At 43.2% G+C, this 13,231-nt stretch overlaps 1 protein-coding gene across 2 annotated transcripts in view; it reads left to right on the top strand.

The window, feature by feature from the left end:
• Positions 1 to 10,257, top strand: part of LOC116938420 (voltage-gated delayed rectifier potassium channel KCNH8) — an 80,346-nt gene extending 70,089 nt beyond the window's left edge. For both annotated transcript variants that reach the window (XM_076060011.1, XM_032945536.2), the window contains exons 13-15: positions 868 to 974; positions 1,379 to 1,464; positions 2,003 to 10,257. In XM_076060011.1, coding sequence (XP_075916126.1) covers positions 868 to 974; positions 1,379 to 1,464; positions 2,003 to 2,776 — 967 coding nt within the window. In that variant the 3' untranslated portion in view covers positions 2,777 to 10,257. The remainder of the gene's footprint in view (positions 1 to 867; positions 975 to 1,378; positions 1,465 to 2,002) is intronic.
• The last annotated feature ends 2,974 nt before the right edge of the window (positions 10,258 to 13,231 follow it).

Here is a 13,231-nt window from a genome sequence, read left to right as displayed (position 1 = left end):
GCCAGCGCTGACAAGATTTATTAAAGCAATACGCGTTCGCAGAAAATTGTAAACATCTCATTGAACCCGACTTAGCCGGGGAACGAGCGGGTTACATCGTAACGTAGGCAAACAAGGTGCTTTGTTTTCACTTGAAATGGGATACGTTTCACCTTACCATTTCCCACATGTTTCGGAGTACATGCTCAGCGCCAGCAGGTCTCACAGCCCTGCGCACAGCCCATCTGCTGTTGTTGCTTTTGTGCCAGTGACTAAACCAGGCCAAGTGAATTGACTTTGCATGCGCTGCTACCGTTACCCAGAATGGTAAAGCCCTCTCTTACCTCCTTCAGTGACATTTTTCACCGGCGAGCCTGAGTTGTCTTTTATTCCCGCTGTGAGAACAAAATGATGAAAGGTCCCAACATTAAATGTTCATCTTGTTGCTTAAATATCTACAGCCATTCCATTACTATATATATTATAATTGTTCAATAAATCATTTTATAGGTTTGATTATTCTGAGCATGACAAAGGTTCCATTTTCATTATTCAGCATCGTAATTAATCTTACAGACCATAAACATGACGCCAAAGCATGTACGTGGGTATATGAAATGTAGGTTATTTCTGAGAGAATTAAACATGAAAAGGAAAACATTCCGAGGAGCCTAATCATAGAGCGGAATATTGCACGTAGTATACCTGGATTATGATCACAATATCAAATGTACATATCGTAGCACAAATTGTCTGTTCAGAAAAAAAAAACTGCTTATAAAAATGAAATGACTCGTCCAATAATTCAACATATATTTTCTCAAGTTTATTTCACTGCATTGTAATTAAGTACAGCAGCATGCTTCGGACTTCGTGATGTGTTCCCAGATTTGTTGATGGGATTGAAGATAATGGCAACACACCAGTGAAGCAAAGATTTGAGTTCCTGTACAAGGACCAAAGGCAAGATGCTGGCAGTACCACCTCTACCATAGGTAACTGGAAATTGATATTTCCATATTTTACATATGAATAGCTTTTTTATTTCCAATGTAATTTTTTTAAACATAGCAAGCCACTTTCACATTTTCCTTAATGTGTGTCATTCGCAGTCCCCATTGCATCAAGGCACTCTACATCCCTAAACACGCACGCACATAAGTGACAATGAAAATGCTGCATTGCTGCATATCCGTTTAATATTCGCAAAGAGCAAAGCGATTACCTTCCAGTTCATATCGCCCTGTAATTATCATAATACATTTGCTGTAACGTCGATTTTGACAGCTGTCAAATTTAGAGTAGTTTAACTGTTGCTCATCTATGCGAGCTCCACTGTCGTACAACGTGTGCTCTTCACGTTGGCGAGTGTACTTGCTGATAATGCTGCCTGCCGCAGGAGCAGACACGACGCAGATGAGTCCTGGGGCGTTATCGCTGCCACCAGAAGAGCCCAACAAGAGCATAGTCCGGCTCAACCAGGAGGTAATAAACACTGCCCCTTCGACGCAACACAGCACAGCGCTCGTCATGTATAAATAAAATGACAATGATAATGATGGTGATCATCATCATCATCATCTTATTCTTCCCTTTGTCAACCCAATGCTGGATGAAGGTCTTTCCCACACTGTGTCTGTCATACTGCACCATGCTGGTCAGTGCAACTTGGTCACTGGGGGAGGGGAGGCCCAGGACCGGTTCACATATGATAGCTGACGTTCACGGTGACTGCCAATCAAACGCAGGTCACCAGCTTCATCGCGCAATCCGCTTTTGTGGAGAGATATTGCCCTTAAATAAATAACATTGTTTTTTACGTGCATTTGCACTCATGTCAGTTCCTCTGTAGATTGATCTCAATGTGAATATCAATGATGGTCACCAACTGAACTTATTTTGTTCACAATATATAATAAAGTATTCCCTTGCTCCAAAGCATGGCCCTTTCATACAGGAGTAACCAAAGTTACACATCAATAACCGTTCAATTGTCACTATCCATGTCTGCCATGGTGTCCAGATGTCAAGCTTGACCAAGGAGGTCACACAGCTAAGCAGAGACCTCAGGAACATCATGGAGCTCCTCAAGGGGCTGATGCAGGTCCACCACAACCCGGCCCAACAGTCGCAGCACACCTCCAGTGTCACGCCCTCCACGGACAGACCACCGTCCTGGCCCAACTCCACCCCGGCGGGCAGCAGCAGCTTTGACAGCGTGCTCGCTCACGGCTCCGTTAGCTCCCAGCCCATTCCGCAAACACCGCCATTCTCTGAGCAGCAGCAGCAGCAGCAACGGAAATCCCGCGAAACCTCACCGTTTGATCGCGACGCTCAGACCCCAACAAAGGAGCAGGAGCTGCTTCTCCATCAGCCGCAGGAGCGAAACTATTCCGTACCACTGAATAAGTCCGAGGTCGGTTGTGCGGTTGGACAGATGTTGAGTGACGAAAACGAGCTGAAACACAGTGCGCGTCAGGGAAACCTCTCGGTCTCTGTGCACTCTCTCACTTCCAATGCTTCTAAGGGACCCACACGTCGGCCTTCACTTAGCGAATCCATAACCGGTTTAACTTTTCAGGGAAGTGAACCTCAGGTTGTGAATGCCGGCAAGGAGTCATACGGTAGCAGTGGTGGCCTGGGAAACATGGCCATGATTCATAATCTTGAAGACGCCTCGGAGGAGCTTCTGGTATATTCTACAGAAATGGCAGCAATGGGCAACTCTAAGACTACGACTGTCGTGAACATGATCGATGCCATAGATTTCATTGACGACGAAGGGACAAGTGTGTGAACGGATTGTGAGCGGGTTTTTTTTAAAAAACTGTAGTGTTGGGAATTTATTTTGCTTGTTTTTAACGTGTTTTTTTTTTGTTGCAACTAAGACGTCACATTCTCACGACGATGTACATGGTACCTGTTTGGTCAGGTGTAAAGTGCATTTGAGGCAAATAAATGTACTTTAGAAACTACTGGAACTTACATGTATGTTACTGTTGGAGAATTTGATATGTAGATACTTTAAGAGCATTAAATAATTTAAACATATGTAAAAGTTTTTTTTTCCACAGATCATGCTTTTGTACTAAGCATTGATTTAAAGTGAATTGCATGTGTCCCGTAAAACTACCTTAATGTATCGATCAAAGACAACGATATTGATAGGAATTGTATAACTTCCAAAGGCTATTTTTATATCATTGTCATGATCCTTTACACTAAGATAAGAAGAATATCGTGTCTTGCCTTCAGAATGAACGATATTTCAAAGCAGACTGGTTTATATTAAAATGCAATGATTGAAAACTAAAAGTTTAATTTTTTCATACATACTCTTTGGTTCTTTTCATGCATATTTTGGGAAACTGCAAATGCCTGATTCGGGATAAAAAAAAAACAATTACTTTTTGCAATCCCTGCTGGAGTATGAGCTGAATGAATATTCTCTCAATGCCAAAACATATACATGTAAATACTCAGGTGAGGTATAAATATTCCACTGATTACAATATCATTGTCCCGGTAATGTGGGGTATTGTTTTTTATCCTAAATTATAAAGTCAGTAATGAAAGCTTTACATAAAACACCCATTAATGTTCGTCCTCTTTAAAATTATTTGGACGTTTCGCTGAGCGTACCTTCTTCAGGCACTGAACCGGGAACGTTCCCAGAACAGAGCAAAGCATTGGGTACCACGCCAAGTGATGCGGCAAGGCCGAGAAAAGCCTACCACGCAAGCAGTATTTTTTTGGCATGTGGTTCATTTTTTTTTTAATATTCCCAGTGTTCGTGCGTTCCAGCTCCCTGGCTTGAAGAGCAGTGAGGCACAGTGGTGCACAGCATGTACAGCTGTGCACCAGTGACATGCGAGGTGGGGAATCTCAGGAATACTGATCACTTCCCCACCAACTCGGCTGCTGAAATTCAAACGATCACGAGTTGAAGCGATCCCAAAATTGATGGATGAAAATGTGTGGGGCATTTTTTTGTGTGCAAAACAATTATTTTATATACAACTGCCCAGGTGTAGCATTCTGAATGGGCAAACTACTTAGAAGGCACATATTATTCCTCACTTGTTGAAATATACATGTACACATAGATACAGTATGCAAATACTGTATCAGTGTATGTATACATTTACATGCATATACTGTATATTTAAACTGCCACTTAAGTGCCTTCAATGTTAGGAATTTGTAAGTTAACTCACCATAGTCGTCCTACTTGTAGTTTAAAGTGGTATATTTTAATGTAATATGATTCTTATGTTCCTAAAATATGTTCTACACACTTTGTGGACAATTTTCTGTGGTGCCTGCAGTGTTTAAGCATGGCATGTATGTGGGTGTGTGTCATTTATTAGGTACGAGTGCATCAGTGATTTACCTGTCCTAGTTATCAATATATTGTTTTAATGTTGTTTATAATGTTGTTGACGTAGTCTTACTGTGTAGACAAAATCTAACAAATGGTAATTATTCAATCATTTCCAATGTTTGTAACATTTCTTTGACAGCAGCGTCAATGCATTGAGTACACTGCATGTAACGCGATAAATGTATTGTTTAGTGTCCGTTTTCTTTGCATGTACATCTGTGCCTTTAATATTACCTACCCATAAAGCTGAATATCTAAGAGCCCTCCTGTTCACCACAAGTATGAATTATGTGCTGATAGTTGCTAACTCTGCCTCATGTCCAACGAGTTAGACACGGAGAGGGCTTGTGTATGGCCTAAAGATGTTTCACTCTTCCTCATTCCATATTACAGTATAATGTAGGGTTGGAAAAAAACAGTAATATGAATTCTGCTGACAAAAATATTACAATGCGAAGAAACGATATATATTGTAAAGCTTAAGTCTAAATTAAAAAAAAATATCATTGCTGGTTTAAACACATACCAATCTCAGGCATATTGTCACAGGCAGATTTGAAAACCTTGCATTTAAAATACATTGCTCTCAAAATGCAGCTCTTTGGTTACCACAACTGTTCTCTGAAAGAGGAAACCTTTTTGCACATTACATTTATTTTACCAGTGTTAGACAAGAATATACCAAAGTATTTTAATATAGATATTAATGTTATAATTACACAATTTTACTGTGACTCCATATTTGGGTCAAATATTGATGTATGGGCATTTCAATATGTTTAACGTATCACGTAAAAAATGTTTACCTATGGATTTCACCAGAATTATAGTTAAGTTATTTAATTAGATGCCGCTTGACTGGAATAACGGTTAACTTGCATTCCTCGTGAACACAATCGGGAGTAACAACATACAGTTCGTAAAATCCTCTACAAATCTATAAATTCCTGAAGTCAGTTTTCCATAAAGTGAGATTGTTGATGGATCGGTTATATCTGAACCTATTTATGTTGTCATGGTCCACTCTCTACGTAGCTTTTCGGTGGCTGGACACCCTTGGCAGTGAGCATGCTCGCTACTGGGGAAGTTTGACAAGAATGGCTGCATGACACTGACACACTGCGATTTCCCGCTGACAATCACCAAAGCACACTGACGACTGTTAAGTGGAAATTTGTCACAAGGGTGGGACATTCAGTGTCAGTTTCACAGTCCAAAATGCCTTTAACAACAACAATGACACGTGATTTTTTTTCCACGTGTTTTTTGGTTTCTATGGTTGGTAAAAAGAAACGGAGATTCTTGGCTCTGGACTCATTGAAGGTAGAAACTTAGTGATGTGTTCATTTTGAATGTGTTTCCATAAATTTGGGGTGTGGGAAGGTGCATGATGAATAATTTATGCTGGTCAGATTTTCCCACATTCGCATGGATCAGAGGGACAAAAGATTCACCAAGAAGTGGATGCATTGCAAGTGTGGCATGATGTGCACCCATATCACTCTTAGGCGAAAGTGTGGGAGGTAATCTTACAGTTTTGCTGTTTTTATGATATAGCTGATATATACAACGTAATGTTATATCATGTTTAATAATGTAAGTTCCACATCTCTCTTGTACGTTTGAACATTGGGGTTATTGTACAGCATTTCAAGCCTTGGCAGACTCCATGAAACAATGTCCACAACAATGCGGAAACGTTAATTGCGTCTCTATAAAACGATAATGATGTCGTACAGCCTTGCGACGCCAGACGCATTCTCGCCATGATTTTCGTGACATTTTTCCATCGCAGAAGTGTCCATCGTCTCATCTCTCCCAGTGCCCTCACGCCACCCTTCCACGCGCCAAAGCCAGGTCTCTCCCTCCGCCCCCTACCTCAACACTCAAAGCATATCCTGTTTATTCATAAACATTCGTCACTCAACCCTCAGGTTGCATCCTTCATGTGCGTTGTCATTAATCATTCCATGCATTACCACCCCTCCTCCATGCCCTCCACTGCAATCTGAGCACAAAAGCTGCTCGCTATAGAACGTCCAACAGTTTGGCCATCTTTACAAAATCCACATGCCACACATTCCTCCTTGCATCCTTCATTCTTTAACATGTCATCTCACTGGCAGCTTTATTGTTCTCCTAGATACGGTAGATACCAATTATTTGCATTCCCCTAACCCGATATGTATGTACTGTATATTGAACTTCTTTCGCACCGTACGTAGCCAACCGTGCTTATCGGAGGTGTATAAATGTTGTCTTTTCGAATTAGCTCTCTACCCATTAAGTCTGTCCTATCCTCTGACCTATCTACTGTATACACACCGTTGTTCAATTCCTAAGGAGAAGCGCCCGTAATATCCCTGTAGTATATCGGCGTCAAATGTCTCATCTCGTCCACGGTTTGCGAACACTTATTTATCCGCAGTATAATTGACAATAACCTCGCCTCTTTCTTTATTTTCATCTTACAGATTACCTCCTTCAACCCATCGCTGATGCCGCACACACACACACACCACATCGCTCGCCGCCCCCTCTTCTGTTGTCCATCCCAGGTCCTCGCCGCTCCCCGTCAACAGCGATCATCACGCGTGACCAACGCAATCACGCGCGTCTCACCCTGTAAACACGCGGGTATTGTCCACGGAGATAATCGCATCCACCCCTCCCACCCACCCATTTCTTCTCACATAGCTGCTCAGCAGCAAGGGCTTAATGCAGTTACAGCCCCACAACGTAACGCCTCGTCCCTTATTTACCTTTTTTACCTTTTGTGACCCTGTAAACACGGGCAATTTCCTCCTGCGCAACCCCCCACGGCTCGTACAATTTCCGTTAACTACTGCACCCCACCAGATTACCAACGTCATCATCAGCCGTGATCAATCCAAAGCCATTGAGGGTCTAAACATCTCGCCTGGTGTACCGGAGGTTGTGGGTTCGATCCTGACGCCTCTATATTTGGAGTTTGTACGCTCTCCCTGTGGTCATGTGGATTTTTATCCGGGTCCTGCAGCGTTTCCCTCCGCATTTAGAAACGTGCGTTTAAAGTATTCGCCTGCTATAAACATTTCCACACGATACGCCACCTGGTTGAGCTGTCATTATGTGGCCAGGTCACTTCTGAAAAGGAGCTATATAGCTCAGCGGGCCTTACCTCGTAAAAAAAATAAAGTTTAGTTTCTAGTTCATTACCACATCTCACGATCCTGCAATGCAACGATCCATCTTAGCAGCTGGCACACGAGTTGAGTTCATCCATACGTCTCCTCAGTGGACGTGCGGTCACTCCATAATTTCTCTCGATGGTCACAGTCATCATCCCTTCCAGCATCATGCCCTCCCCAACTTTGCTTTCGAGTTAAAATGATGTCTGCCTTGCCATGAGGTCGTACTTGACCTCCCGTTTTCACCCTCGACGGTGAATCCGAGTCTGCCAGCCCATTCCTCTGCTGTCCACAGCTGTTCTCTGCACCACTTCTCACCGTACGCAATGCTGATTTGGGCCGGGGATCGCGCACACCACTGACTCGCGGTGTTTCGCACCTCTGATTAGCACGGTTGGCTACGTACGGTGCGAAAGAAGAAGTTCAACGTGCATACACACAGCGCGAAATATATCCCTTCATCATTACCGGAATTGTGCCCGCCCACATCCCAACACAACAATCTTGTTTATTTGGCTCACGTTTATGGAAGACTCGTTCCTTCCTGTTCCGCTCAAGACTCACAACCGCTGACTCACCGTCTGGCTCTCTATCATCCTCCTCCTCTGTCTCTCGCTCTCTCCATGGTTTATCCTCACCTGTTATTCATCAGGAAGGTCCTTCACCTCTAGTGCACTCGAAACAGCACGGAAAATTGCATCATCGACTCTTGCTTCCTGAAGCCCACCTGCCTCGCCTTTCACACATACTCCACGCCTCTCATTTCCCGAGGCCGCATTAACCCATGGCTTTGGATTCCGGAACAAAGTCACAGCTGAGACTCCCCCCCCTCTTGAGTGGTCATCACTGCCAGCTCTGTTTCCTGTTCCAGCAGCTCAACAATAACATCACCGTGCAGATGACTGACGCACGTCATGACGAACGTTCGTACACCTGCATGGTCCGGCAGAAATGCGCGGCGCACAATGTCCACCACGTGGGTTGCCGGCAGCATCATTGCCCACAGCCATCGGCAGCATTCTCAGAATTAAAAAAAAAGCTCGGAGATAATCTGACCATTTTTGCTGCTACCTTTTCGAGTACAACTGGATAAGCTGATTGTGTTTCGTCTTCTTATTTAACAGTGCATGTCCACTGCTGTCTCGTCTTTTGAACGTTATGTGATTGTGCAGTATTTCAAGCCTCAGCAAGTCCCCACAATGCAATGTCCACAGTATCGGGAGACAACTTCATCCATAGTTTATTAGCCATCACAAATGTTGTGCAACTTTGGAATGTTCCCAAACCCTTGCCACGACTCCCACCAGCCTCGAAGGATGTATCCAACCCCACTTTGTCAGTGTTCTGTATTATGTTGAACTTCTTTCGCACCATAACTAGCCACACGTGCTAACCGAAGGTGCAGGGGAAGGACAACAAACTAAACACGAAAAGAAGTTCTAAAGAAACGAGTTTTCAATCTAGATTTGAAAGTGCAAAGCTCCAGTGGATTCCTAATCGCTCCAGTGGTTCTCGCACCACCCGACCGCATGTCTTCACCACCCACGTCTCCACATGCTCACACTGAATCTCTGTCTCCCTCTCACCAAGCTCACCGACTCTTTTAGGTCTCTACGCCAAGCTGCATCAACACTCACTCTTATCCTTATTAAACACAATACAGAATAATGCATCGAATTGAGACCCATGTCTAATATAGGGGCTCACTACCTATAAATATCTGCCAGTTCACCAGAATTGGTTGAAGCGAGCCTGGCTGCTGACGAAACCACTAATAATCGAAATTGGTCCAATGCTGCTGAAAAAAAAAATCATTGCCAGAAGGTTTAGTGGCTGATGGGATGCGTATTTTATTTATGCACTGTGTGAAAGGACATACATGGGAAGGAGGCACGATGTCTGTTCATTTATTGCGTTATCTTTTATTCCATAACCGATTAAGTTCCCATTCTGCCCTCATTCACATTACCCACCAGATGCCACTTACATTTCGCGTGGTTAGAAATGATTTATCATGGTTCCATAACAGGTTTCATACCAAAAAATGCAAACTCCCGCGATGATCAAACTCTCTCCTTTCTCAGCCCGCTTGTCCAGGTGAGGGTTGCGGCGGTAACGTGTTGAGTAGTGGCGGTCCAGACCTCCCTTTCGCCTGGCGAAAGACTCCTAGCTCTTCCTGGGGAATTCCCAGGCGTTGTTCCCAGGCCGGCCGAGCGACACCGTCCCGCCAGCGTATCCTGGGCTGGCCCCGGGATCTTTGCCCAGTGGGACGTGCTGCCCGGTAGAGTTCCAGGGGGAGTCTGGGATCGTTTCAGCAAAACGTTCAACTGAAGCAGTAGCTACCGACTTATTGCAATTTCTCCCATGATTATCAAAATGACAATTTAAGAAAAAAAATATGCATCGTTTCGGCAAAGCACTCACCGGAAGCAGTAACTACTGACTTATTGATGGGAAAGTAAAATACATTAGACCAAACTTCACTCTGCTGTCACGAAAATGGTCATTATATGTAAATCTCTCAATGTTTGAATCAAAGGTCTCTTAAGTATTTACTCATGTATATGTGTATGTTATCTTTAATGCTGGATGATAACACATGGCTAACAACTGTATGTGTAAATACCAGTAATGCTATACGCTTCATTGGAAAACTTGTTTATTTGGATGGAATGAGTATTTCGGACGTTTCAAAAAAGTTAAATAAACTACAATATATACACATTAGTAAATGTGGCCTAAAATCATTAACATGGAACTATTTTCTCGGGTCACCGTTCTCAACGATAGGCAGCTGTCTGAAACGTCAAACCGTTCTTTGCATTTCTAAGAACAAAAAGTAATGTCTCGTTTCTCTCTTTTATTTAATCAACCCCATTGTGACGACACACCAAGAAGCATTTAACAACTGCTGCATCCTGACGTCTTCATGTGCTTTACAAGCATATTATTCTTAAACATTTTTGAAAATAAATTACACACAAAAATACACAGGTCTTTTGAAGAACGCTTTAATTTTGTGGGGAAGACCACAGTGTCAGAAAAAATATAGCCAATGAAAAACATGTTCACCCTTAACAATAACAGTAAACAGGTCAAAATGATTTAAATTATATCTCACGAACATTACAGAGGAAAGCGAACGGATATGACACGTGACAAACGAACACCATTGAAGAGAGAAATCACAAATGCTTAAAACATGAAGGGCCTTGAGTGATGCAGTCTTTTGCAGAAATCCACAAAATCAATTCCACCTAAGTTGCGCGCCAGTTTTGGTCCGATTCGCCAGAATGAATTAAATGGGTTGAACCCCGTGCCACATCAATTCCCGCGGCCAACCGGCGAACTGGAATCCAAGGAAAGTGTTTGATGACATCATCAAGCATAATAGAGGTTTTTCTGGGGGTTAGATCGCCTAAATATATAAATGTGTCGTTAACACCCGCCACCACCCGACACAGCCAAGTAGTAAGGGTTGTCACGTAAACAGAACGTGGCCAATTCGTCACTAGCACAGCACTCCGGTGTGTTGGAGAGCTATGCCACAACATTTACAATCTGAATACAGATTATGGATGGTATCTATGCCATAAAACCTCTATTATGGATGAAATTGGTCGCAAAAGCCTACGTGTTGAACTGACATCATCAAGCTCGACTACACTGATAGACCGAGCCGACCAATCGAGCCCTGCTCTCTCTCAAACACAGGGCACGCACATTTTGCTGCTCTTGACAACCGCTCTACCCTCTGCCAAAGTGCGATAATGTCACGGCGAAGCCAAAGGCGGCTTAGCGATACCTAAAAACAATACCGTAATGCTGACTGACGATGGTGATGATGAAGACCATGTTGGCGATGACTAAGAATATTATGAGAGCGATGATGGTGATTATTGTGATAAATGAAGAGCATGATGATGACGACAGATGAATACTGTTTGATGATTGTAATGATAAGTGAAAATGGTGATGACCGATGTGATGACGCTGCCGCTGTAATTACTGTTGAATAACAAACGCACAACTGCCTCTCATCCCGTGGTGATGCCCCAATGCTTACCTGTAAAGGGCACATCCACAACAGGCCCCCACTTAAGACTGTGTCATCCTAGGGGAAGATGAGAACAGGCAATACCGATGGCCCAGTTTCAAATGTTAGTTGCTGGGTTCGTAGCGTAATGCACGAACCCCCATATTCACTCGCAGGTCGGAGGCAGTGGATAGGGACAAAATACTGTCAATTCGATGTTTATTGGAAGGAAAAAGACAAAACAGGAATGACAGTGATAATATAGCTGCTAAGACAGCGTGCCTGGATAATAGCAGTAGTGCCTATATTGTCAGAGCGCAGACACAAAGAATGCTGCATGTTTGTCATTTTGGTAACAATATAATGTACATAATTTACAGCTATTTGTCAATGACCTGTTGGATGAAGGCATCGTCAGACCTTCTCAGACAGGATTCCCAGTGCCGTGTCAGTTGTACGATTCGTTTGGCCATACTTCGCCAAGCTGGTCAGTGTGAGTTGATGAAGATGTGATCAGGACCGCTTGAGAATGGAGCTCAGGTCATCGGGTTTGTAGTAGCACATTGCGCGAGCCCTGTCCCTATCATGTGACTGACGTCAACAGCCTATGTAGGCTACATAGGGGATCTTTGTATGTCATTGTGTCTATATATGTGTTCTATGTGTACACGCGTGCATGTCAATTCGTATATGTAAATATGCATGCGTCAATATGTGTTTGTGCTTGGGGAGCGGTAGTGTAACGGTTAGCCCGCTGCGTCACGAACCCGGCGACCCGAGTTCGATTCCCGTTCACGGCCAACACCGGTGAACGCGATTATCTGAACCGGTCCTGGGCCTCCCCGAGGTCGACTCAGCCTAAAATGAGTACCTGGTGCGATGTTTAAACATCGCCACTAGGGAGACGAAGGCGGCCGGGCGTGGTGCTGGCCACCCACCCCCTCGTGTGCTGTGCTGGCCTTCATAGGTGCTCGCTAACAGGACTTTCCCCAATAGTCTGTTACAGGCTATACGGGGGATCTTTGTCTTTGTTGGCACAGTGGTGCATTTGCCAGTCATCTCATTTGGTCTGTGTCTGTGAAGCCTTTCACACGTCACCTAGCCTGACACGAGCGTCATGGTGATGTCACCGCAACTTAATGGTGAATGGCGGCTGTTGTTGATTTGCACGATTGGCTACGTATGGTGTGAAAGAAGTTCAACATACACACATGCATAATTTGGGGAAGTGACTTGTTTTAAACTAAAATACAAATGTCTTAAATGGAATGTACTTCGGTTTACCATGAATATCCAGAGAGTTTCCATTGGCATGTTTCACACTTGCTTAAACTTTCAGCAATATAAAAAAATACAAAATTTGCACTCCAATCATATTTTTATATTGTTTGTTGTTACTTTCTACTGAAAAACAGTTTCATAGCTCAACGGATTTCTCCAGGATAAATAATTAAATAAGAATGATTCTGAAAACAGCAACTGATAATATACTTGAGTTTAAAACTTTTGTATGTGCAATTAAAATCTATTCAGTTGAGCCTTTAAAAAACAGGTTATTTTAATGTTATTTGTCGCAAGGGGCAGAGCATGAAATGATGATGTCAGCATATCACCATTTTACATTATTCATTGATAGTATCAAAAAAACATGCTGACATAAAA

Source organism: Petromyzon marinus, chromosome 4 (assembly GCF_048934315.1).
Source record: "Petromyzon marinus isolate PM22_M1 ecotype Great Lakes invasive population chromosome 4, UKy_Petmar_22M1.pri1.0, whole genome shotgun sequence".
Lineage (NCBI taxonomy): Eukaryota > Metazoa > Chordata > Hyperoartia > Petromyzontiformes > Petromyzontidae > Petromyzon > Petromyzon marinus.
Note: the sequence above shows the minus strand (reverse complement) of the source record. Positions and strands in the feature narration are given on the sequence as shown.